This window comes from Stegastes partitus, unplaced genomic scaffold, assembly GCF_000690725.1.
Source record: "Stegastes partitus isolate 25-593 unplaced genomic scaffold, Stegastes_partitus-1.0.2 Scaffold393, whole genome shotgun sequence".
Lineage (NCBI taxonomy): Eukaryota > Metazoa > Chordata > Actinopteri > Pomacentridae > Stegastes > Stegastes partitus.
This window is the reverse complement of record NW_007578124.1, coordinates 248962-271430: the sequence shown is the minus strand read 5'-3', so window position 1 is coordinate 271430 and position 22469 is coordinate 248962. Positions and strand designations below refer to the sequence as shown.

The 22469-nt window shown below is 43.8% G+C and overlaps 1 protein-coding gene across 1 annotated transcript; it reads left to right on the top strand.

Moving 5' to 3' along the window:
- The first annotated feature begins 13675 nt into the window (after positions 1-13675).
- Positions 13676-20948, top strand: atp6v0b (ATPase H+ transporting V0 subunit b). Its single transcript, XM_008285260.1, has 8 exons — positions 13676-13933; positions 14749-14797; positions 15557-15640; positions 17087-17164; positions 17329-17398; positions 17593-17644; positions 18868-19058; positions 19228-20948. The coding sequence occupies exons 1-8, from the start codon at positions 13849-13851 to the stop codon at positions 19252-19254; spliced, it is 636 nt and encodes a 211-aa protein (XP_008283482.1). The 5' UTR covers positions 13676-13848; the 3' UTR covers positions 19255-20948.
- The last annotated feature ends 1521 nt before the right edge of the window (positions 20949-22469 follow it).

Here is a 22469-nt window from a genome sequence, read left to right as displayed (position 1 = left end):
AATCTATGTATAGTTTATAAGACTCTTGATACTTTGGACCAACGTAACTATTAGCTGTTGTGAGACTTAACGTATGTCCTGCAGTTACTTTAAGCTCTCCAGAGGAAATACAGCAGATCAGTGCCTGCACAGCTTCTGCATTGAGAAGATCATCAATAGGAAGCACAGATCTTTGTTACTTCCTGCTCGCTGTGTGTTGTGTGATATAGGCACATAGAGATAAGAACAAGAAGCCTGTATTCAGTAGCTCTGTACACAAAACGCGAATAAGAGAAATTAAAGTGTCCATCAGTAACAGCGAGAGACGAGCAGATTAGCTGCTGAACGGCTGCTTTATGCTTCAACACAGTCAGACTGTCTGCTTTACCTCTCATTGTTTATTCCGTTACTGTCAGTGCTCACAAAAGAATGATTCGCTCCATTCAGACCAAACACAAAGAACTTAACTGCTGACGTCTCTCAGACCTACAGGCTTCAGTACGCCTCAGATGGAGCACTTGTTGGATTATCAAACAGCAGCCGACACCATATCGGGACAAAAGAGGGCCGTGCTTCATAATTTTATGCAGATTACATCATAGCACAGAAACAGCAGCGGTGAAACCATTTTACTGCAGAGACTGGAGCAGCTGACTGGGATTAAAGGAACATCGGTCGGCTGGTTGAGGTCATATTTGTCAGATGGATTCCAGAGATATCCACACAAGAGTTAGTTGTGAAGTTCCTCAGGGTTCTGTGCTGGGGTCAATACTACTTCTCTTGGACATGCATCACTGTTCCCTGCTATGCAGATGACACCCAGCTATATGTATCTGTTAAAAGCAAATTGCTTACTTACACTTTAAACATGTTTTTAACACACGATTGGGTGGCTGGAAATTACAGTGACAGCAGAGCAACATGATAAACAGCAAAGATGTGTTTATTAGAAACACATTTGCGAAAGCTTGCAAACAAACAGGCCAACGCGCTTCCCACTAAATGGAACTGAAAATACAATTTAGTTGCAGAGGGATGTTCATTTAAGAGAAGTTCATGACTTGCTTTCGTCAGCTCACTCTATAATACTCCTATAATTCTGATAATTGCCACTGAGGCTGTATAAATGTTGTGTGACGTTTAGCCTACGTGGGCCACTTAGCGCCACTAATGGAATGCTTTTATTGGTGATTCATGCCGAAAGATGAACTCAGCGTATTAACCATACAGCAGCCATGATTTAAACGTATCGCAGAGAGGATGGTTGCATAAAAGTGGTGCTTTTTTTTTTTAAACTGATGAGTTTACGCAACCTTGAAATGTCAAGTCGGTCAATTTCTGGGGGCAGATTGGAAGCAGCTAATGCCTGTTCAGAGTGGTCGCCAGCACACGGCCCTGTTTGTGTCTCTGGAAGCTTAAAGCATGACTCCAGCTCATCAAGCCCATTTAATCAATCATGACTGATGGCGCGTGTCACGGCGTCGCTGCTGCTGAAACCAGCAGCTTCAGAAGCGCAGGAAGACGGAAAGAATGACTGCCAAGCACATTTCTAATCTTGTGTAATTAACATTGTGTTTTTATCTCGGTCTCTGCAGAAACCCCGGCTTTCTCTGTCAATCAAGCAGACCCTTCGCGCTCTCAGAATCTCTTTCTGTGTTCATGAAGACGTGTCTTTATTGGCAGCATTCGCAGGGAAACAGGTCTGCTTAATGAAATATGACTTTCAGAACGAGTGGAGCGACGTTATGAGGGCACACGGAAGTCAAAAACATCCAAATGAATGCTGACAGAAGACGCTTGATGACGATTGTATGCAGGAATCACATTAATAGCAGAACTTGCAAAACGTGGAGAGACATAAATGCAAAAGGTTCCCCGTCCATCAAGAACAGAAACACCAGGAACAGCAGCAACACCGGCTGACCAGCCCAGACTGGTTGATGCCCACAGGCTGGATCTGCCGGCTTTTCCACAACACCAGGACGATCTATAACAGAGTAACAGAGCTGATGGGGTTAATTACACCTATCATTGATCTGTGGAAGTCTTTATTAAGTATTTGTTTATTACGCTGGTTTGGTGCTTGATTGCATCGTTCAGGGTCAGCAGATGTTGTTTCACTTCACACCTACAGTTCGACAGCAGAGAGTCGAAGCAGCTGAAGGGAGGTCTGGAGTCATTTATGACGTGGGAATAATCAACACGAGAGATTTTTTTAATATATAAAACTATGAGTTCTATATTTAGTTTAAAGGAGCTCATGAAATCCGCTCCAACGTATTTTTTCCACACTTCAATAGTCTCTTAAACAGCACAACGCTTAACAAATGTGTCAGACCTGCACCTGATGTCAGGTTTGTGCCCTAAATGAATCATCTCTTATGTCTCTGTAATGGTTAATACACCAGTGTGTAGAAGCTCTTTAACCCAAATGATGCTTTTAATGCTAAAATGTGATTATTATTGTTATGCAGGAATTTTCTATTTTACCGTTTTACAATAAAAGAGAAAAAAAATAGTAAAGCACATGATTATTTCTTGACAGAAAATGAGTTTTATTGGTTGAATGTGATGCTTGATGAGTTTCTTCCGGCTCAGGTTTGGGTATAAAAAGGTGGATTTAGTTTGAGATTTCTCCTTCCAGTTCAAAAAGGTGAAACGTGGAGAGCTGAGTGAGAGTTAAGGCCTGTGTTGATGCTGGATGGTCTTCATACATAATAAATCTGATCACTGTAAATATATAGTTCATGTGTTTTCTGAGCAAAGACCGTCACCGTTTTGAATTTAAACTGCAATGAGTGACGTTCGCCTGTTTTGTTGTTTGTTATAAGGAGTTATAGAATCAGACATCAACATTTAAAGTTTATTTTGTCCTACGACGCTCTCTGTGTGACTCTAATGTCAGACAGTTGAAGATAAATCCTGCTGAAGCACATTTTTATGGTTTGTTTTAACTTCAGAGCTCTCTGCAGAGCTGTAATCAAAAATGTAAATACTTTCCCCATATTATTATATTATATTATATTAAAAGAGTGCTATGGGTGGAGTTAAGTCACGGCTGACTGTCACAATGAGCCACAGGGCAACAGACTGAAGAAACTCAGATCGGCACTGTATTTATTTTGTGGTGTTTTTTGTGTTTCTCTGACCCGTCACTCCGACAGCCCTGCTTGATATTACAACACCGTACATGCGCTTGCAGGTGGAAGAATTAAGCATTCGTAGCGCTACTTTGCCACTTAACCCAGGAGAGGACAAGGTCTGTGTGGCAAAACTGAAAAACAAATCTCCTCCTGTCACGTGTTGAGCTCGGCGGGGTCGGCCAACGAACAAACAAAAGGTTTGAACAGAACGATTCCCTGAAATGCAAACTGCTGACAAGCTGCTAACGAACACAACAACATCTTTTTTTTCTGCCTATTATTGAGACGCTGTGTGCTTTTCTAAAGATATAGATAATTGTTAGGGTGGGAGTACACGAACACGTTATTAGTTCTGCAAAAGGAAGCAGCGTCTGTAGCATCCACAGCCTGAATTATAGACTCACTGATGTCAGCGAGGGATTATACAGAGCTGTGTAATTTATGTGCACACAGTTTCTGTAAAAGCTGACATCCTGATAAGAGTCTGTGTTTTTTTACCGACGCAGATCTTTCAGTTCATTACGGAAGACTAAGGAAAACATTAGAACTTATTACGGCGGCGCTGACATGAAATATTCATGTTCTGGCTCATTACTCATTCTGCTCCCTAATCAGGATTACATAAGATCGCCATGAACGCATCAGCTGAAAAAGGCGAAACCCATCCAGGACAATAACAGGGTATCAGTGTGCACGTAAACACAGCCAGTGGAGCTTTGTTAATGGAGCTTCATGGTTCTGAATGGAACATTGTGATTTCGGCCCGGCCTCTATTATTAACCCTTAGCGCTTGTCATCATCCTCAGAAGGGACATTCATATTAGGAGTGTGTCCTCGTAATGGAAACAAAGTGTGAGGAAGGAAGACAAACAGCAGGCGTACACATAATGTGCTTCCTCTAATACGACGAGCATCACTCGGTGGCAAATCAATTACGCGTCGGCCGTTGTGTGTTTGTTCTTCCTTCCAGCGACTTCTCCACCTGAAGCTGAAAGAACTCCAAGAGTATCAGCACACTGGGCACTGTTAGGATACTCTGATGTTTAATCACGTCACAAAGGCAGAATGCTGCATCGGTGTAAACATATTCATAGACACAAAAGAGCAGAGGCCAGCGATGTGGAGGACTGTGCTTTGAATGAACATCGGACATTCAGGCCAATGAAGGGACGTGTTTGCAGCTGCTGACGGGATCAATTATAAAAACAGTACATTTATGTTATGTCCAGTCTTCCAGCATGGTTAGGTGTTTTTGTAGATGCCAGAGGGCAATTCAATGCATTATGGAGCAGAATCACGTCTGTGGTTTAAAGCAATCAGGATCCAGAACACTAAACAGCCAATCGTATGTGGACACCAGTCTGCTTACAGCCACGCTATGCAAAGACATAAAACCTTTTGTTTCTCACTGTCTGACATTAAATCATCAGCTCAGTCAGGATCACCAACATCATTTCTATTTCCCAAATGCCAGAATAATGAGAGAGAGGATTTTTATGACTTTCTCCACTAAGAAGCCCAGTTGATGATGTCATGGCTTTGGAAGCTTCTGATTGGTTAATTGACAACATCTGAGCTAATTGGAGGCAGTTACTTTTAGGAAGTATAGGATACTTTTAACCAGTGCCAGATGCTTTAAACAGCTGGTACAGGACCAGCTGCCTGAGCTGTGATGGCGGCTGCTACCTGCTCTCATGGATTTCATCAGACCAGCATGTTGCTGCAACTGAATGACCTATTGAACATCTGTTGGCATGAAGGCAATTAACACCCGGGTTAGGATAAAATCCCGGCCCAACGAGACCGACACACTGGTTAAACTGCTGAGGGTTTCCTCCCACGGCCCGTCCACGCCTGCGCTACGCTAACCACGTCAATACTGTGTTCCAGAAGCTGACCTTCCACCTGCAGTTAATGATGAGATGCATGCAGCTGCCTCACGCATTTGTTCTCTATTTTTATGTTGTTTGTCTTAAACTATTATTTTATTTTTATGTTTCAGGAGCCCTGCCTTCGCCCGAAGTCGGCTGGGATAGGCTCCAGCCCCCCCGCGACCCTGGTGAGGATGAAGTGGTGTGTAGATGATGGATGATGGATGGATGTTTCAGGACCTCAATATAAAGACAGTAAAGCAGAAGCGTATGTTCTGACCGTGTTCTAGTGCGGATATCAAGTCTGGTTTGATGTCATATACACAAAACAACCATCTGTATCTGGATTTTGAATGAACTGCTTTCCCTTGAATTCTGGAGATGATTTGATTTGTGATGTCTGCTCAACAGATTCAGGGCAGAAAATGGAACTAAAGTAGGTCCAGCAGTGAAACACACACACATGTATGTTGACCCAGAGCAGGATTTCATACTGAAGAAAATGTGCTCTGTGTCTAATTCAGTTTCCATCAGAAGTTCTTTTAATATAAACACTATGAGATTTCCCTGTTGACTGACCCCGGTGCTATTCCCGACCTGTCACTGCTCAGTTGTCAATTAAAAATTCCATCTTAAACACTAATTACTGATACAAACCAGCAGGTCTCTGCCAACAGCGAGTGTCAAAGATTAATTGATGCAGAATTCTGGAGTAAATGAAACAGCAGCCGGATAATGAAGCAAGTTCAGGATGTTTTGACATGTTCCTCCAAAAACTTGGTCTTCTGATACAAAAACACCGACATGGACCAAAGGCCGCGTTACGTTGCAGCGTGTCCATGGTGAATAATGCCTGAAATTTAATGAAGGAAATGTGCAGCTACGGAGGAAACAGGCTGAAATAGATGGAGGTCAAACCGACCCTGTGGGGCGTAGAGCAGAATGAACGCTACGAGCATGAAGAGGAGACCTGGTGGATGAGTCAGCAGGGTCCACAGGCCACGCCGAGACCTGTGTTCAACCACAGCAGCAGTTTAAAGGTGAAGCTTCAAGGTTTCACTTCATGATGTTCAGTTGCTTCCACAGCAGTCAGTTGATTAGCACGCTACGCTTTCTGCTAAATGAATCGTGCACACATTTGTTTGATGTTGTTTTGCAGATCGTTTGTTTAATTAGATAAGCCGCACTAATTGTCTTTCTCCTTGGGTCGGCTTGCTGGGTTTTCTTTCTGCTGGGGCCAGAAGATGCTGCTGAAGGCGGAGCTCCGACTGTGTGGGTTTGTTCCACTGATCGTCTGTCATGTCTCCAAGCGCATTTATCTTGGTTTAGTCAGTCGGTACATGTTCCCCTCATGTCTCACTCTGTCAGTTGAGGAAGCGCCTTTTCTTTTCTGAGTGGAGTTATTGCTTTAATCTGTTTGTTTTTAAATTCCTTCTTCCTCGACTGCTCGGTCCCTAAAACTGACAAGCCGCCATCCGTCGCTCTTTAAACTCTTGGCGGCCCCCGAAGTCGACGTCTCTGAATGCAGAAGTACTTACAAACAGTCTGACTGGCTCTTGTGGTGACGCAGCGCTGAAGTGTTTACTCGCGGTGATTAATGAACAGTATGGTGTCACAGCACAACCACAAGACGGCTATATGTGATTCATTACCAGAAAGGCAGAACACACAAATTAATCCTGGACTAAATTAATTTTTAATCCCTTGGGATGTGTTCATGCAGAGAAAGAAAATTGGAAAAATCCACATTAGAAAAATCAGTATTGTATTAGTCTCAGCGTGGCAGCGATTTAATAATGATGCAGTTTGCTTGAGTCAGACTCAGGTCATGGAAGACAATTACAGAACCTGTCATGCAGGTAAATGCTGGACTCGGGGAGCATATAGCTGGAGGGATTACAACATTAGTACACGACTATGTAACTGTTAGACCAACACTGAACGCCTGGAGGTTCTGTTCTGTCTGCATCGATGTGTTTTAGCCTTTCATCAACATGAGGCCACTGAAAACTAAACTGTAGCAGCACTACATCTCAGGTGAAGACATTCACAAGCTCTGTTCACAGCGTTGATTCTGGGAGATGCTAAGTTTGTATATAGTGTTATAAAACATTTTTATTGTTTTACAAAGTTTTTATATTTTTGTTTTTTGCACTGAGAGGACTGCACCTTACGTTTCGTTATACTCGTTAAAATGACAATAAAAGTAATCTGAATCTGAATCTCACGCATCTGAGAAGTTATTAACAAGAAACTTCACACTGTTGGGGCTGCACGGTGGCTCAGTGGTTAGCACCGTAGCCTCACAGCTAGAAGGTCGCCGGTTGGCGTCCCGGTGAGGACACCCGGGATCTTTCTGCGTGGAGTCTCCATGTTCTCCCCGTGCAGCGTGGGTTCTCTCCGGGTTCTCCGGCTTCCTCCCACAGTCCAGAAACATGCTGAGGTTAATTGGTGATTGTAAATTGTCCGTAGGTGTGAATGTGAGTGTGCTTGGTTGTCTGTCTCTAAGTGTAGCCCTGTGATAGACTGGTTACCTGTCCAGGTGAACCTGCCTTCACCCTGAGTCAGCTGGGATAGACTCCAGCCCCCCACCACCCTAGTGAGGATTAAGGTGTAGAGATGATGGATGGATGGATGTAAACTGGCAGCAAAGCCAAATTATACACCGACATTAATACTATAATGATTTTTTGCCGTGTGGACCAGCTCCAGTTATGATGCAGCAACGTTAACGCACACATGTGAGGAAATGATCCTGATGTTGACGTCTTTGCTGCACCAGAGTTCGTCATTTTACGCAGGTCACTACTTTTGTTTATGTACAAATCAGGAAAAAAATACCTGGATGGTGCTGCTGCCCCACGCTGTAGTTTGATCAGGTTGTTTGTTAGCACTGGGCTAGGCAGTTAGCTTATACAAATGAAGCACAGCAGATTTGTTTAGCTGGATAGCTTCTCTTGCTATTTTCTCATTAGAATTTTTTTGGATTAATCACTTTCACAGCCATCTCAAGACCCCCTGGCAGCTCTCTGTGGCCCCCTAGTGGGCCGTGACCCCCCTGTTGAGAACCACTGGCCTGTAGGTAACAGCTTTATTTCAGCTGGGGGGCGACATCCCAGCCTGTTGTTTGGTTCTGACTCGTGGACTGGGCCTAAGATCAGCTTCACAAGTTTAGCCTCAGCGTCAGTCAGCTGCACCATACATCTCTATGGTTCAGAGCGTTTTGTCTTTGATTTGTGGTTATGTAGATTAATCTCCCTCCTCTCTCCTCCTGCAGGGGAACCGGTGACACGTTTGTAGCTCGTTTATTATCGTAATACGTCACCATATTTCTTGTTGTTCTTGTATTTTTGCTCTCAGAATTGTTTGTCTTCATCTGCTATTATATCGATTTCACAAACAGGAGTGTTTATTAAATATTTAGGTAGTTTATGTCGGAGCTGGCGCTGACCTCCATGTATTATTCACACGGAGGTTCTGCTGTATTATTTGTATCCGTCAGAATAAAGAAAGAACAAGTCCACAGAGATGCTGGTGTTGCAGCACCTTCACCCAGAAGCCCAGCGGTGACGCAGCAGGATCACAGCGAGCTGGAAGGATGTCACACACATCGCTTGTACACTGTGTGTTTTATTGTCTGCTCTCAGAAAAGTTGGTTTGTTCTTGTGTTTGAATTTTTAATGAACCAAGATGACTGCTATGAAAAGCGTTGATGGGACAGCTGACAGTCTGTCTGAAACCGAGGCTTTGCATTAAGTGTTTGATTTCATTCGCTTTTGTCTTTCCTTTAGTGCCATTTTGTTATAGTTTAAATATTTTAATAGGTCTTCATCACAAGCAGATCTGAGACGAGACAGAAAATGAGAAAACAGGATAAATCTAACCGGAGCTCAGCGACGACAGAATGAACATGAAGGACGAGACTCCCTGGACCTCAGTGAGGAAGGACACATCAGACGGGCCTCAAACAGTGTGTTCCTATGTGTGCCTTCTTGGTGATCCAAGCTTTCTGGGTTTTATCCTTGGTGCACAACAAGCTGCCAACGTGGAAGTGCCCATCTGCAGTTCCTGGAACGGACACTTGAGGCCGCCTCTAAAACCGAGTCGATCTCCGTAAACGCTTGTCCTGAAATGTCCAACTTTACAGCAGAAGTAAACATATTTACAGTCTCATACAAAAGTGGTTTTTAAGCTAATTTTCCTCATTAATGACATCTGTGTGGAGGGTTCATTTTATTGAACATCGTTGCCTCGTAGCTCGACGGTCGCCCAGTCTCCATGTTCTCCCCGTGCAGCGTGGGTTCTCTCCGGGTTCTCCGGCTTCCTCCCACAGTCCAGAAACATGCTGAGGTTAATTGGTGATTGTAAATTGTCCGTAGGTGTGAATGTGAGTGTGCTTGGTTGTCTGTCTCTAAGTGTAGCCCTGTGATAGACTGGTTACCTGTCCAGGTGAACCTGCCTTCACCCTGAGTCAGCTGGGATAGACTCCAGCCCCCCATGACCCTGGTGAGGATTAAGGTGAAGAGATGATGGATGGATAAATAAACAGCCGCATTGTAGTTTGCTTGAAGGCAAAGCCAGTTTTCTGTCCAAGTTCAAGAACGTGAGTATTGTTCTCATATATAACTTGAATAATCTTGTTAGTTCTTATTTTTGCAGTAATAAACACGGTTTGAAGGAGGCAACATGCAGTTAAAGCAGCAGTAATGACTAACAGGAAATAAACGAGGTTAAAGCATGTGAAAGTCCAGAGTTTTGTCCACCCATCCTTCACCCTGACCTCCTCTCTGTGCACTCTGTTGCTCTGTAACTGCTTCCTTCTTTGCTCCCGTCGTGAGTCATAACAGGCCCAATGGACAAACAACCTTTAGGGTCATTTTTTATGGGAGGACTGTCTCCATGAATCAACGGTGAGTCATACGGCAATTATCTGTAGTATGCCACGAAAAAAGTGGTAAAGGAAGACTTTCTCTGCTGGTTTTAACGGCCTCTCAGCTCTTTTCATGGAGTCTATCGGAGCAGTTCAGTCGTCTAGATGTGCCAAAGAGCACAGAGCTGAAGGGCCTGGAGCATCACGCTGCCTTCAGCCCTGAGTTCATGACTGCAGGTTGTCACAGCCGTCAGAAAGTGTAGATAAATATAAAGCACGGACATTTTAGTCATTTGTTTTTCCACCACTTAGGATTCCTGACTGCACAAAGCAGACTGACAGCAAGCAGGGAGGCCGCTGGTTGAGAACAAAACAGCCTCGGGTCAGATAGAAGAAAACTTTCAACAGTTGCAAATAAGCAAAGAATGGATTATATTCACAACTTCAACAGCTGCTAATTAATATTCTCTGAAGAAAGGCTCTCCTGCATCTGTTCAGACTGTCAGAGAGCTGGTGAGGTGGCTGAGGGCGGCGGGAGGGCTTCTGGTTTGATAACTTTAATGATAGTCATCGTGGAAAAAACGCTGTAATCTTCATGTCATTTTTCATGCAATTTCTCAAGCAGCACAAAAGTGAACCATTCAGATAGCTTCAGAAAAGTGATGCAGGTTGAGGATCTATTTTTCTTGCCAGAAAAGAAGGATTTTGAGATAAATGTCCAGAGGCTCAAAAAGCAGCTCTGTTACCAAAGACTCCTCTTTTCCAACCACAATCTGCAAAAAATCTTCTTCTTTTAATTCTTTACATTCTTTATTCTTCATAGATGTTTTTGCTTTTGTGACGCTGTCGACAAGAAAGGCCTAGTTAGCATGTTTGATATCAAAGCACCTGCAAGACGTCATCTTTATATAACCAAGGCTCCACGGTGTCACTTTGACATGAAGGGAATCAGAATTCTCTTTACTTTATCTGTAAAGAAACAGAGGACTCGTGTCAGCACTAACTGACAGGTAGGAAGTGACTCAGATCAGTTCTACAAAAGCTTCTCCCCCTTCATGATCGTGTCCCCGGGTAGTCGAACGCAGCACAAAGCGACCCAACGTACAGTCGCTACACGTGTGCTTAATGCCAAAACAGATGAAGTTAGAGCACAACTGGTCTAGTTGTTATAAAAGGGAAGATTCATTCCACCAGTGTTGATGTTCTGCCTCTGATTGGTGGTTCCTGGAATTCTGCTGAAAACAGACCAAAACAAGAGGACATAAAAACACCAGGAAGATTCTGGAAAAGACAGAATTAGTCGTTGATATCTACAGCTGCTGACTGAGTCACTGCTTGACACGCTGGTGTGATTAAACTGACTTTGGGGTCTGTAGCCTCATTAAACCCCTTCAGACATGTGATGGGTCAGGAGACAGAGCCGGTAGCTTCTTACTCCTCTGGTCTCGGAGGTGAAATCTGTGACAGACCGCCTCCAGTAATAAAATCAGGATGTGGACAGAGTCCCTGGAAGTGTCAGAAACTCTGAAATGAATGAACGAAGAGGGAGATTGTTTCTGTGCTTTCGGTCTCACAGCAAAGTCTATTTTTTGTGCTGCTGTCAGTCTGTTTAACTCGACTTGCTTTATTACACACGACATAAAACAGCTGTGAGCAGGGACACATCCCACATGTTCACCACAGGCTCGCTTTGATCCCAAATCGTCACAGAAATATGCACGATCCACCCTCCACACTCCAACATCGCGAACCCGTTCAGTCGCAGATTAACGACGATAAACCTCACAGAAGATTAACGGATATAGAAACGACTCCCTCTGGTGGATCGCTGCAGAGAGTCAGTTCAACCACATCTAAAAAAAACACCACAGAGCCGTTCCAGAGATGTCACACTATGAAAAGTTTAGGGCCTCGAATGACAGAGAGCCTATTAAAGAAAGAATGGCCTAAATCACAACAGCAGAGGTGGAAACATTCTGACTGGAGAGCTTTTATAAAAGTAGGACAGGTTTAAAAAGTCACTTACACCTCCATTTTAAAAAAAAAGGCCAGCAGGGGGCGCCACCTCTGGTTGCAAAAAGAATCGGATTGTGTTGAATTGATCTGCGTAAACACTCTCCTGATGAGCTTATGGTCTCCTTTATTACAGCATGAGGTTTGTTTTGTACATTGTGGTCCCATTAAAGCAGGCTGTGCATTAGGACTGGGCGACTTTGTGACTGTACATGCACAGTGTTACCACATCTCAGGTGTCAAGATGTCCACCTTTAATAAACAGGCTATGATCCTGACTTTTAGTTCATTAAAAAACATTAGAACATTTATTAGTATTCAGTCCCATCATCCAGATGAATCAGAAAATAATAATACAAACCCCGACTCATTTTTAATGGCTTGTGGTTGCTAAAGCAAGTAAAGACAGACAAACAGGTGCAGCATCAACAGATGCTACCACACCATGGTGGTGAAGAAGGCCTTCTGGTTCAGCTCCAGATTTGCCAGTTGTTCTTAATCTTCATTAATGGGCATTAGCTGTGGGTAGTGACTGAACAATGAGAATATGAGGGGCCGAAATGTCTTAGAAGTAAGGTGCGGCGCTTGGACATCCACAAATACTTTGGAGCAGAGTTGGTGCCCCTGAGGTGGTTTGAGCATCTGATTCAGATGGGCGCCTTTCTTTAGAGGCACGATCAACTGGGAGATCCAGTAAACTCAAAGCTTATTGGAGGTGTTACACATCTCATCTGGCCTGGGAACGCCTCAGGATCCCCAGGAAGTATCACAAAGCATTGCTGGGAAAATGGGTGTCCAAATGCCTTGTTGTGCCTGTGTGCCAACACGACCCGGCTCTGGATAGATGGAAGATGTTTAGATCAGTGGATGGATGGATCCATTAGCAAAGTGGTGCATTTAGGTGTGCAGCTGTTTATAAACTGAAAAAAGGCTTTATATAGTCACAAACCTATTAACAGCAATGTCACCACAAATGTATCTGGAGAAGTCCATCCATCCATCATCTCTACACCTTAATCCTCACTATGAGGGGCGGAGCCTATCCCAGCTGACTCAGGGTGAAGGCAGGTTCACCTGGACAGGTAACCAGTCTATCACAGGGCTACACTTAGAGACAGACAACCAAGCACACTCACATTCACACCTACGGACAATTTACAATCACCAATTAACCTCAGCATGTTTCTGGACTGTGGGAGGAAGCCGGAGAACCCGGAGAGAACCCACGCTGCACGGGGAGAACATGGAGACTCCACGCAGGAAGATCCCGGGTGTCCTCACCGGGACGCCAACCGGCGACCTTCTAGCTGTGAGGCGACGGTGCTAACCACCGAGCCACCGTGCAGCCCATCTGGAGAAGTTTTCAATAATGTTGTATAACAACAGGTCCAAAATAAGGTGGTGTTTAAAAAGTGACTCGTTTTGTTATGGATTTTCCATATGGTGTATTTGCAGGTGGCAGAAGTGAGATTAGTGCTTGTCTATAGAAATTAAACCTTTCCAGCTTCTCTCATGTACTGTATGGGGCAACAGTGACATCTAGCGGCCACTGCACGACCTGCAGGAGTCTCCGGAGTGGAACGCGGCCTTCTGGGACTCATTCGGTTTCAGTATAATCGCTCAATAAGCAGCTCACACTTTTATAGTCTGTGCATACTGTAAATATCTGTCTTACGTTGTTGTGTTTTGCTGCTGTAGATGATAGTTATCAATAAATGAACTTTTCAGTTAAAAGGAGATAAGTGAGGTGAAGGAAAACCAGTAACCGAACGCAGCCGCCCGGTCCCGGTCACATGCCAGACGAGCTGGATCAGCTGACACCAGCCTGCTTCTCCTTTTGATGCTCTTCCTCCTCCATCGACCGTCAGCGCTTCTCGGATCAGTATTTTGTCGCTATCTTCGCGTCGCTGGCATCTGGTTTGAGGTCTGAGCCCAGTGAGCCTCGCTGGTCCAGCAGGTTACGGCCGGATCGATGCTGCTAGAGTGGATGATGAACGGACACGCCATTCTTTACACGGGGGTCACTTTGGCCTTCTGGACCACCATACTAGTCGTCGGTAAGGTTATATTTCCCGTGAGAAATAATCCAGATATTATAATTAGGTATTGAAATAATCTATCTCGTAGATGTATTCCGCGGTGAGCGTGTTGTTAGACGTCGCGGCTTCGTTTGTCAGCGCGGGTCGTTGCGTTTGACAGCTATTGCTGGGGACCCGGCTACATCCTGGGACTGCAGCGGCTGCGGCTGGTCGCTTTGCTAGCTTGCTGGTTCATTTGCAAACTGAAAATTAGCTTAAGCACTAATTGGACACCGAGGCATGAATTACTGCTGCATATTTTCTAAACTGTATGCGTTAACATTTACGACAAAGGGCCTCTTCTTGCGTTTAAGCTAGCGCTTTGCTAGCATTTGCTTAATGTCAAGCTAATCTCATTTAGCTCGTTGCTAACTATTACAGCAGAAGAGACTCAAACGTTGGACAGCAGTGTTGGCATTTATTGTTGACTAGCGTCAGGCTTTTTAGTAGACATATTATGGGATGTTTATCTGCCTTTCTTCCAGTAGTTTGAGCCATTTGGTGACGCTTAGCTAGTGTTAGCCGTCCGCTAAGCTAACGTTAGCTGGTTAGCTGACTGACTTTAAACGACTCCAAACAGGAACTGCAGCAGTTTTCACGTGAGGCTGAGCGATCACACTGAAGCTACGGCGTTTTTCCAGGACTTTAGCGTGACTGTGTTTCACGTGTGGTGCAGAGAACAGGTTCATGAAAGTGGAAACGTGCATGTCTGGAATAAATGGTTCTGTTCAGGTCACTCATTAAGCATCAGTGTGAACAAGCCTCATTCACATCTCACCTGTCTGTTTCCTCAGGTATCTGCTACACCATATTTGACCTTGGATTCCGCTTTGATGTGGCATGGTAAGTAGTGTTGGCACAGAGCTGCAGGTGAATGATGGTGACGGCTGATTTGTGCCAGATTTGAGGGTCAGAGCTCCATTTTAGTTGAGCGCTTGAAGCCTTCAGTTCCAGTTTCCTGTAAAGCACTAAACACACTTTATTGTCGTAACGACGCTGCAGCAACTTTTCCCAGGTTGCACAACTGTAAGAATACGGATGCAACGCCTTACAACAGCTGCTGGTTTCAGGCTGACCACGCGTCAGTCCTGCCAGACGCAAAAGCACATCCAAAGTACATTTTTTTGGTTATTACACCAAAACTAATGAACTGATTCTGAGAGTTTTTTCTACAGTTATGCTGAGACTAAATTTACAGACCAATAGTGTGTTTAATACACTCGTTATGCTGTAAATGTGTCGTCTTACGGTGGGTTAAATATTGTGCTGGACTGAACAGTTTCAGGTTTCCTAGATATCTGCATCCTGCTGATATATTCCTAACGCTGGCCGTGGTTTTCACTACAGCGAGGTTGTCAGGGGTCGAACCTCAAAGGGTTGAAATGAAACATGTTGCACAACCACAGAGGAAAACAAAACTTGGCGTTTAGGTCACCTGGAGTGTAATCTTCTATCACCTGAGCTTCAGGTGTTTCATTGAGTCGTGCACTGTTCAATTCAACACTGAATATTGCTAAAAAGCTAGAATTTAAAACAGATGATTCTGTGATATTTTGGTCCTTGCACATGTTATTGTTGTTTACTGTACTTGTTTACTTGCAGGTTCCTGACGGAGACCTCTCCCTTCATGTGGGCCAACCTGGGCATCGGTCTGGCCATCTCTCTGTCTGTGGTCGGAGCTGCCTGGTGAGTCACTCACAGCGTCTGTCCTCCTGTCAGGTGTCTTTAATGGCACATGATAGGATCATTTTGCGTCCGCTCGGATTAATTGGTGGCACCTAAATGAATTGCTTTCTAACATTATCAGTGGGCTGAACCCTGCCAGGCACCGGTGACGAGCTTCTTTCATCTAAGAATTTCCTTTTGAAGTTCCTCTTGAATGTTTATTTAAAAAAAGAACACGATGTGTAAAAGTGGAACTGGAAAATCTCTGAAACACACAAAACCTTGTGAGTATGTTCTGAGTGGAGATGTGTTCCCTTTCAGGTTCCCTAATGAACCGGTGAATCATCCGCTGTAGTGCCAGCTTACTCGTTTAAGCAGAAACAGACATTTTGAAGAGCTTTATTTTATTTTTTTTACAACTAGCGACAGAGAGACTCAAGCAAACTAAGCTGACTTCAAACTGCTTCCACTAACAAAGCTTCAGGGCCTCACTTCATGTGTTCAAAGCTGAGCTTGGGCGGCTGCTGGAGCTCACCTGGTTGAGCTGTCGTCCCATATTCAGGGGCTGTAGCTTCAGAGGCAGAGGTCATGGGTTCGAGTCCCGCTCATTTCCTGTTCCTGCAAGTCCGTCCCCCATTCTTCTCCCCCACTTTCCTGTCTCTCTCTTAGCTTTCTTATAAAATAAAGGCAAAAAAGTAAAAAAACAACAACAAAAACAAAGCTGAACTTGAACAGAGAGCACAGCTGAAGGCCTTCAGGTTCATCCACACCACACACCTCTACAGAGAGAGACACCACAGTCTAGAAACTATCAACTGATTTTATGCCCACAATTTGAATTTGCTCATATTTCTAATTTCTGAGAAGTGCATCTCATATCAAAGGCTTTTATTCATTTATTTGTTTTTGGAAGAACAAAAAGCAGAGGTGGAAATATCACCAGATTCACCAGAGCTACCACCCAGAGAGGCTCCTCACTGACTTATGTAGATGCCAGGTCTTCTGAACATAGTGCTGTAGTTTTACTGTCGAGGGCTTCGTGGACGTCGTCTGATCTGCAGGCAGCTGGATCACAGAGCTGCTCATGTGACTTAAACACTGAATAACCAACCTGTCTGTCTGTCCTCTTGGTTTTATGATGCTGTCTGAGCTGCTGCTTGTTTCTCATCCTGTTTTATTCATTCATGCATTCAGATGTTGTGTTTATTGTGTTTGTCTGTGCTGTTATGTGTGTTAGATTAAAATGTGCTGCCACAGTGTGTTCACATGGATCCTTTAGAACCTCCTGGGTGGTGAAGGATCTGTTTATATGGTGCGGTTCGGCGTTGTTGCTGCGTCTCGGGTGCATTTTCACCTGTTTGATGTCCTGATGTTGTGTGTAAATAGCGTTCCAGTGTTTGTTGCCTGTGCTTTCCGGAGCAGCAACTGATTATTCACTCCATCTCTGTGCATGTATTTGTTCTCCAGGGGGATCTACATCACTGGCTCGAGCATCATCGGCGGTGGTGTGAAGGCTCCACGGATCAAGACTAAGAACTTGGTCAGGTAGGATCATTCAGGAGCAGAACTGGACAAATTCTGTGTGACAGTCACTTGTTTTGTAATCTGTCAGAGCGTTGGATAACTTGTGATTCTCTCTACCCACAGTCCTGGTAGCGGGTCGTCTTATTGTTTCTCTGTTTTTCTTTTTTATTTCCGTCTCTCTGCAGCATCATCTTCTGTGAAGCTGTTGCAATCTACGGGATCATCATGGCTATTGTCATCAGCAACATGGCCGAGGTGAGCCATCTCTTTCTGTTTTGTTAACAACGTTTTTTACATTTTGTCTGCGTTTGCTCATGAATGATGCAAGCAGGGGCTTCACTGGAGACGGCACAGCATCGATGATATTAAGCTTGAGGAAGAAATATGACTGAGACAGCAGAACGAGGACGGACGGTTGTTTGCTAAACAGAATGTTTTTCATCCCGTAGAGCTTCAGCGGAAACACCCCCGAGACCATCGGGTCCAGAAACTACCAGGCTGGTAAGAGAACAGACTGAATAAATCCAACGTGTTTAACTTAAAACTGCACCTGAACATCACTTAAAGTGAAGCTGCACCATTAATTAACTATTAGTGATGATTCTGACGATTAAACGAACATAATCGATGCAACAGTGACGTTTAAAGTACGTTCTTCACTAACAGGACACTCATATACAGCATTAGCACAGGGTACAGTTTGTTATATATATTTTTAAATGATGTGTTTCTATTAGGGGTGGGACTGTAATTGCGATTAATTAATTACAACAAAAATAACACGTTTAAAACACTTCGTGGCTATCCAGGACTGCTCGCGCTAACAGCTGCGGCGGTTTCTGTGCTCGCTGCTTTGCGTTCAGGCGGTACCGTCAGCTCGATGGGCTTCGCTGGGATCTAGTCTGTTTAGCACCAAACCAGGCTCTGGTCCAGGCTTCCATCAGGCGGTTTGTTCAAATGAAACTTGGCCTCCATCAGTCCAAGCGATGCGCTCTCATTGGCTTCCTCCATGTTTGTTGTTGTTAGCGTAGCGCTGACGTGTCTCGTGCATCATGTGATCGGTGGACCATGAAACCAGGCGCTGACAGACGCTCGTGTTGTCTGGATGCAAACTGAGATTAAGTGCGTTAATTTTTTAATCATAATTAACCCTTTACAGGATTTATTTTTTAATTTTTATATTTATATTTGCTTCTATGAGATGCACACAATTGAAGGTGAACCTTATTTTAAGTCCTACTTTAATGAAAACATTTGAACATGAAGGCAGCGATCTGCTCATTTTAATGTCAAACAGCACCACATGTGTTCTGTTCCTGTGAATGTTCCTCATAAATACTGGTGTGGATTAGACTAACTGGAACTAGCATTAGCTTCTTTCTGAAGCCCTACATCACAGGACTGGGGAGGAATTCACACATTAATTCCATGTAGACAATAAGACTTGTAGCTGGAAACCGGTTGTGTTTTATTCTAGTATTAACTGGAAAGTTTGGTTTAGATTTCCTTCATTACCTCTTGCTGTCAGTCTCAATAAATGCTGTAAGAAGTGCTGCGTTCCAAAATAAAATTAATTTTGTTAGCGCTCATAGAAGCCAAATTTAATTCACTCATAATGTTTCCAATGAAACGACTGAATGAGATTCTAACCTGACTCTGTGTGCTGCCGTTTGGCTGTGGATCACTCGTACCGTCCTCGACTCATTCCCGTCCTGCTCTCTCAGGCTACTCCATGTTCGGCGCCGGCCTGACCGTGGGCTTTTCCAACCTTTTCTGTGGAATCTGTGTCGGCATCGTGGGCAGCGGAGCGGCTCTGGCGGACGCCCAGAACGCCAGCCTCTTCGTCAAGATCCTCATCGTGGAGATCTTCGGCAGCGCCATCGGCCTGTTCGGCGTCATCGTGGCTATTCTGCAGGTGAGCGAGAGACGAAGAAAAGGTTTCCCCTCTGGTGACCGTTGTTCCAAAGCTCTGAGAAATGTCAGGACAAGAATGGGTGTTACTTCCACAAAGGTGAGGTCGGGTGTAGCGCGAGGTTCTGGCTGTGCAAATCATAACTGGCTTCCTTTTTCTTTTTCTTCCTCAGACGTCGAAAGTAAAGATGGGCGACTAGAAGACGCGCTGAGAAGAGAAGAACACTGCTGGAATATTAAGATGGATTATTGTGTAAATACATCGTAAATTATTTAAATGTCTCTATTGGCCTGGTGTTGTTTTTAAACCGTCGTTCATGCAGGAGTGGTTCACGCTCGCTCTGCTGTCTGGAGGGAGACGTCAATGTTGGATAAGGGGAACAAAAAAAAGTGCTTTTATTCAGTGGAAATGTAAACGTTGTGCCGGGTTCTAGGTGGAGGCTCGTCTCCTCACAGCAGAGACGCTCGCTCTCTGAACTCCTGGAGAGGTCCGGCACGTTTCCACGCCGTCCTTTATTTCTCACCACTCTTGTTGAATGCTGGTTTAAAAATAACACCAGAGTATTTGAAAATATTTCTGTGTGCGTGTGTGTGTGTGTGTATGCGTGTGCGTGTGTGTGTGTGTGTGTGTGTATGCTGGACGTGTGATCTTTTTTTTTTTTCCTTCTTCCTGTGAAGCATGAGGTTGTTTATCATTGTGTTGGTAGCCTGGTCTGTCTGTCGGTCGCTTGGTCAGTTTTTATGTCTTCTTTGCTCATAAGCATGTGGTCCTTCATCCACACAGAGTCTTTATCTACAATCATGACTGAAGTCACAGTCGTTTGCTTTTTGGGAGGCCCGATAGATCTGCAGTTTGTTTCCTTAGCTTTGGAAAATGCTACGATGTCGACGTTTGAATCCTCCCGATCATAACCGGTAGTCAGAACTCCCCGCTAGAGATCCGTCCTGTCCCAGCTGTGATCCTTTCCTGTAGTTGTGCGTAGATGAATCCTCATGAAGGATGTAGGATTGTAGCGTGTCGGTTCAGAGGAAGCCAAAATAAATCTTTGCCCAACGTCAGCGTGAAAGTGAACTTTAGGAAATCTAAAGTGTCTAAGCCGCTCTCCTCTTTAACCTCCCATGAACCCAGACAGGAAGTGAGGATCTGTTTAGTCACCATTAAGTATTACCAGCTGGTCTGTTTCCCAAAACGATGGACTCTCTTCCATCATCGCAGGTTTTAAACGCTCTTATTTTACACAAACATGTAGTTCTACGAGTCGCCGTGTTACTTCATGTTTTAGTAAACTCTTGTTTTGAATGTAAAGGTTGATGTTTGACTGCTGAACATCTGTTTTCTAACATTCCTTTGTTTGTGGGTAGAAGGTAAAAGCAGGCGACGTTAGCCTCCTGCAGCAGAGCCGTCATCACAGCTCGTACAGATGTTCTTCAGCTGCTGGTTTCAGTGTTTACATGCGTGTTTATTCCTCCTGATCGTTTGGCTTCCAGCTGCCAGTAGAACGTAGACGCTGCAGAGAGCGACTCGCTGAGTTCGGTGACAGACCACGGCTCGTTGTGACTCGTCTCATATCTTGTGATTTTTCCTCCTTTGAACCAAACACGGGGATACGTGTCTGTAGAACATGTATAACTGGACTCACGGCGGTGTCGGAGCAGCGACACCGTCTTTGTCCCTGTAAGTAATGAAATCCAAAAGGCCGTGGTGGACCCGGTTCTGGACCGGACCCGCGGCTGTCAGTGACTGTAGGTGGTGCTGTGTGTGCGTTATGTTGACGTGATGGTGATCAGCTGATTAACTCATTGTTTTTTGACATGTTGTGTATTATAATAACAAAATCAGATTTTCCTTCCGGCTTCATAAATGTCCTCGAAAATAAAAATGGTTCAGTCAAGACTTCTTGTCATTTGTCTTTATTTTTAATCAACCATAACGAAGCATCCGTTAACTTTCTTCACTGCTGCTGGAAGCTTCCTGAAACGCTTCTTGCAGCGCTGACTTTGTGCACTAGGTGGCGCACAAAACCACAACATCTGCTCAGAGGGAAGTGATGCTGAGGAAACCGTTCAGCCTCCTGTGGCTGTTCAGCATCGTGTGTTTATTCTGTCCACCGGTCGTCTTGTGCAGAAGATCTGATGAAAACCAAACCGTGTGTGTCCTGCAAAATAAAATACGTCTGTGAGCTTTTACAATATGGTCATCAAAGGGCTAAATGATGAAAAACATCCCGCTGCATGTGAATAAAACTCATAAAGGAGAGTTTGAATGTGTCATTTTTTATATTTAAACATTATTTTTTAACAAACATGAGCTCAGATTTGTGGCATTTTGATGGCTGCTGTTGAACGGCAAAGAAACAATCAGCTTAATATATAAAATATACAGACTATGATCTAATGACTGTAGTTAACAAATACAAATCTGGATCAACTAACACCTACGAGAAACATGTTAAAAGTCAAAGTAGTGAACCTCCTGTTTGAGTAGCAGTACCACATGTGAACCTAAACCTTTGACATGTGGATGTTTAAGGGTTATTTTATTATTATTTATTGAGGTTAAACACATCTGATCAGCCAGCATCTGTATATTAAGACGTGTTTGTAATTATCTGTTAGATGATTTTAAATCTACATCAAACCACATTGAAAGTGATGCCAGAGGAAAGAAGTGAACCGTGATGATCAAACTGACTGATTGAGACTCTAAATATTACAGGAAACTTTCAGAATATGTCCTTAAAAGGATTTTTAGAGATTAATCTTGAAAAAAAAAAATAAAAAAAAAAGGCATTTGAGGTGATATTTAAGATGCTGTGTGCATGTTTTTCTTCTGGTCTTGCACATTTTTTTTTTTATAGTATTATACATTTTATTGATACAAATAATTGAATTTCCCTTCTGGGATAAATAAAGTATTTTTCATTTCATTTTCATTTCATTTAATTTTACTTATAGTGTTTATGACACTTATTGTGTGTTTTATATTTTTTCATAATGTTTATTTTTACTTAATGCGTGTTGTTGCTTGTTTATGGTGGTGCTAGCTTTGCTCTTTGTGGTCTAACAGTCAAATTGAACCGTCAGGGATTCATACAGTATTTCTCTTTATGTTTCATGTCTGTACATTTTGGTTCTTCATTTATTTTTTTCCTATTATCTTGTTTTTTTAATGTCTTTTTAAGACATAAGCGAACTGTTTCTTGTTGTTTTTTCTCATATATATTTTTTTGTATTCCTTGTGTTTTATGCTGACAGACTAAAGTGGGTTATCACATTTCCCAGCTCCCCTTGTTTCAAACGCGCAGCATAAAAAGCGAAAGCGCGTCGGAGCCGCGCAGGCTTCCGTAGGCACCAAGAGCGAAGGGACCTGCTCGCTGCCACAGCCTCAGAGCATCTTTTTCCTCCCTCCGCTTTC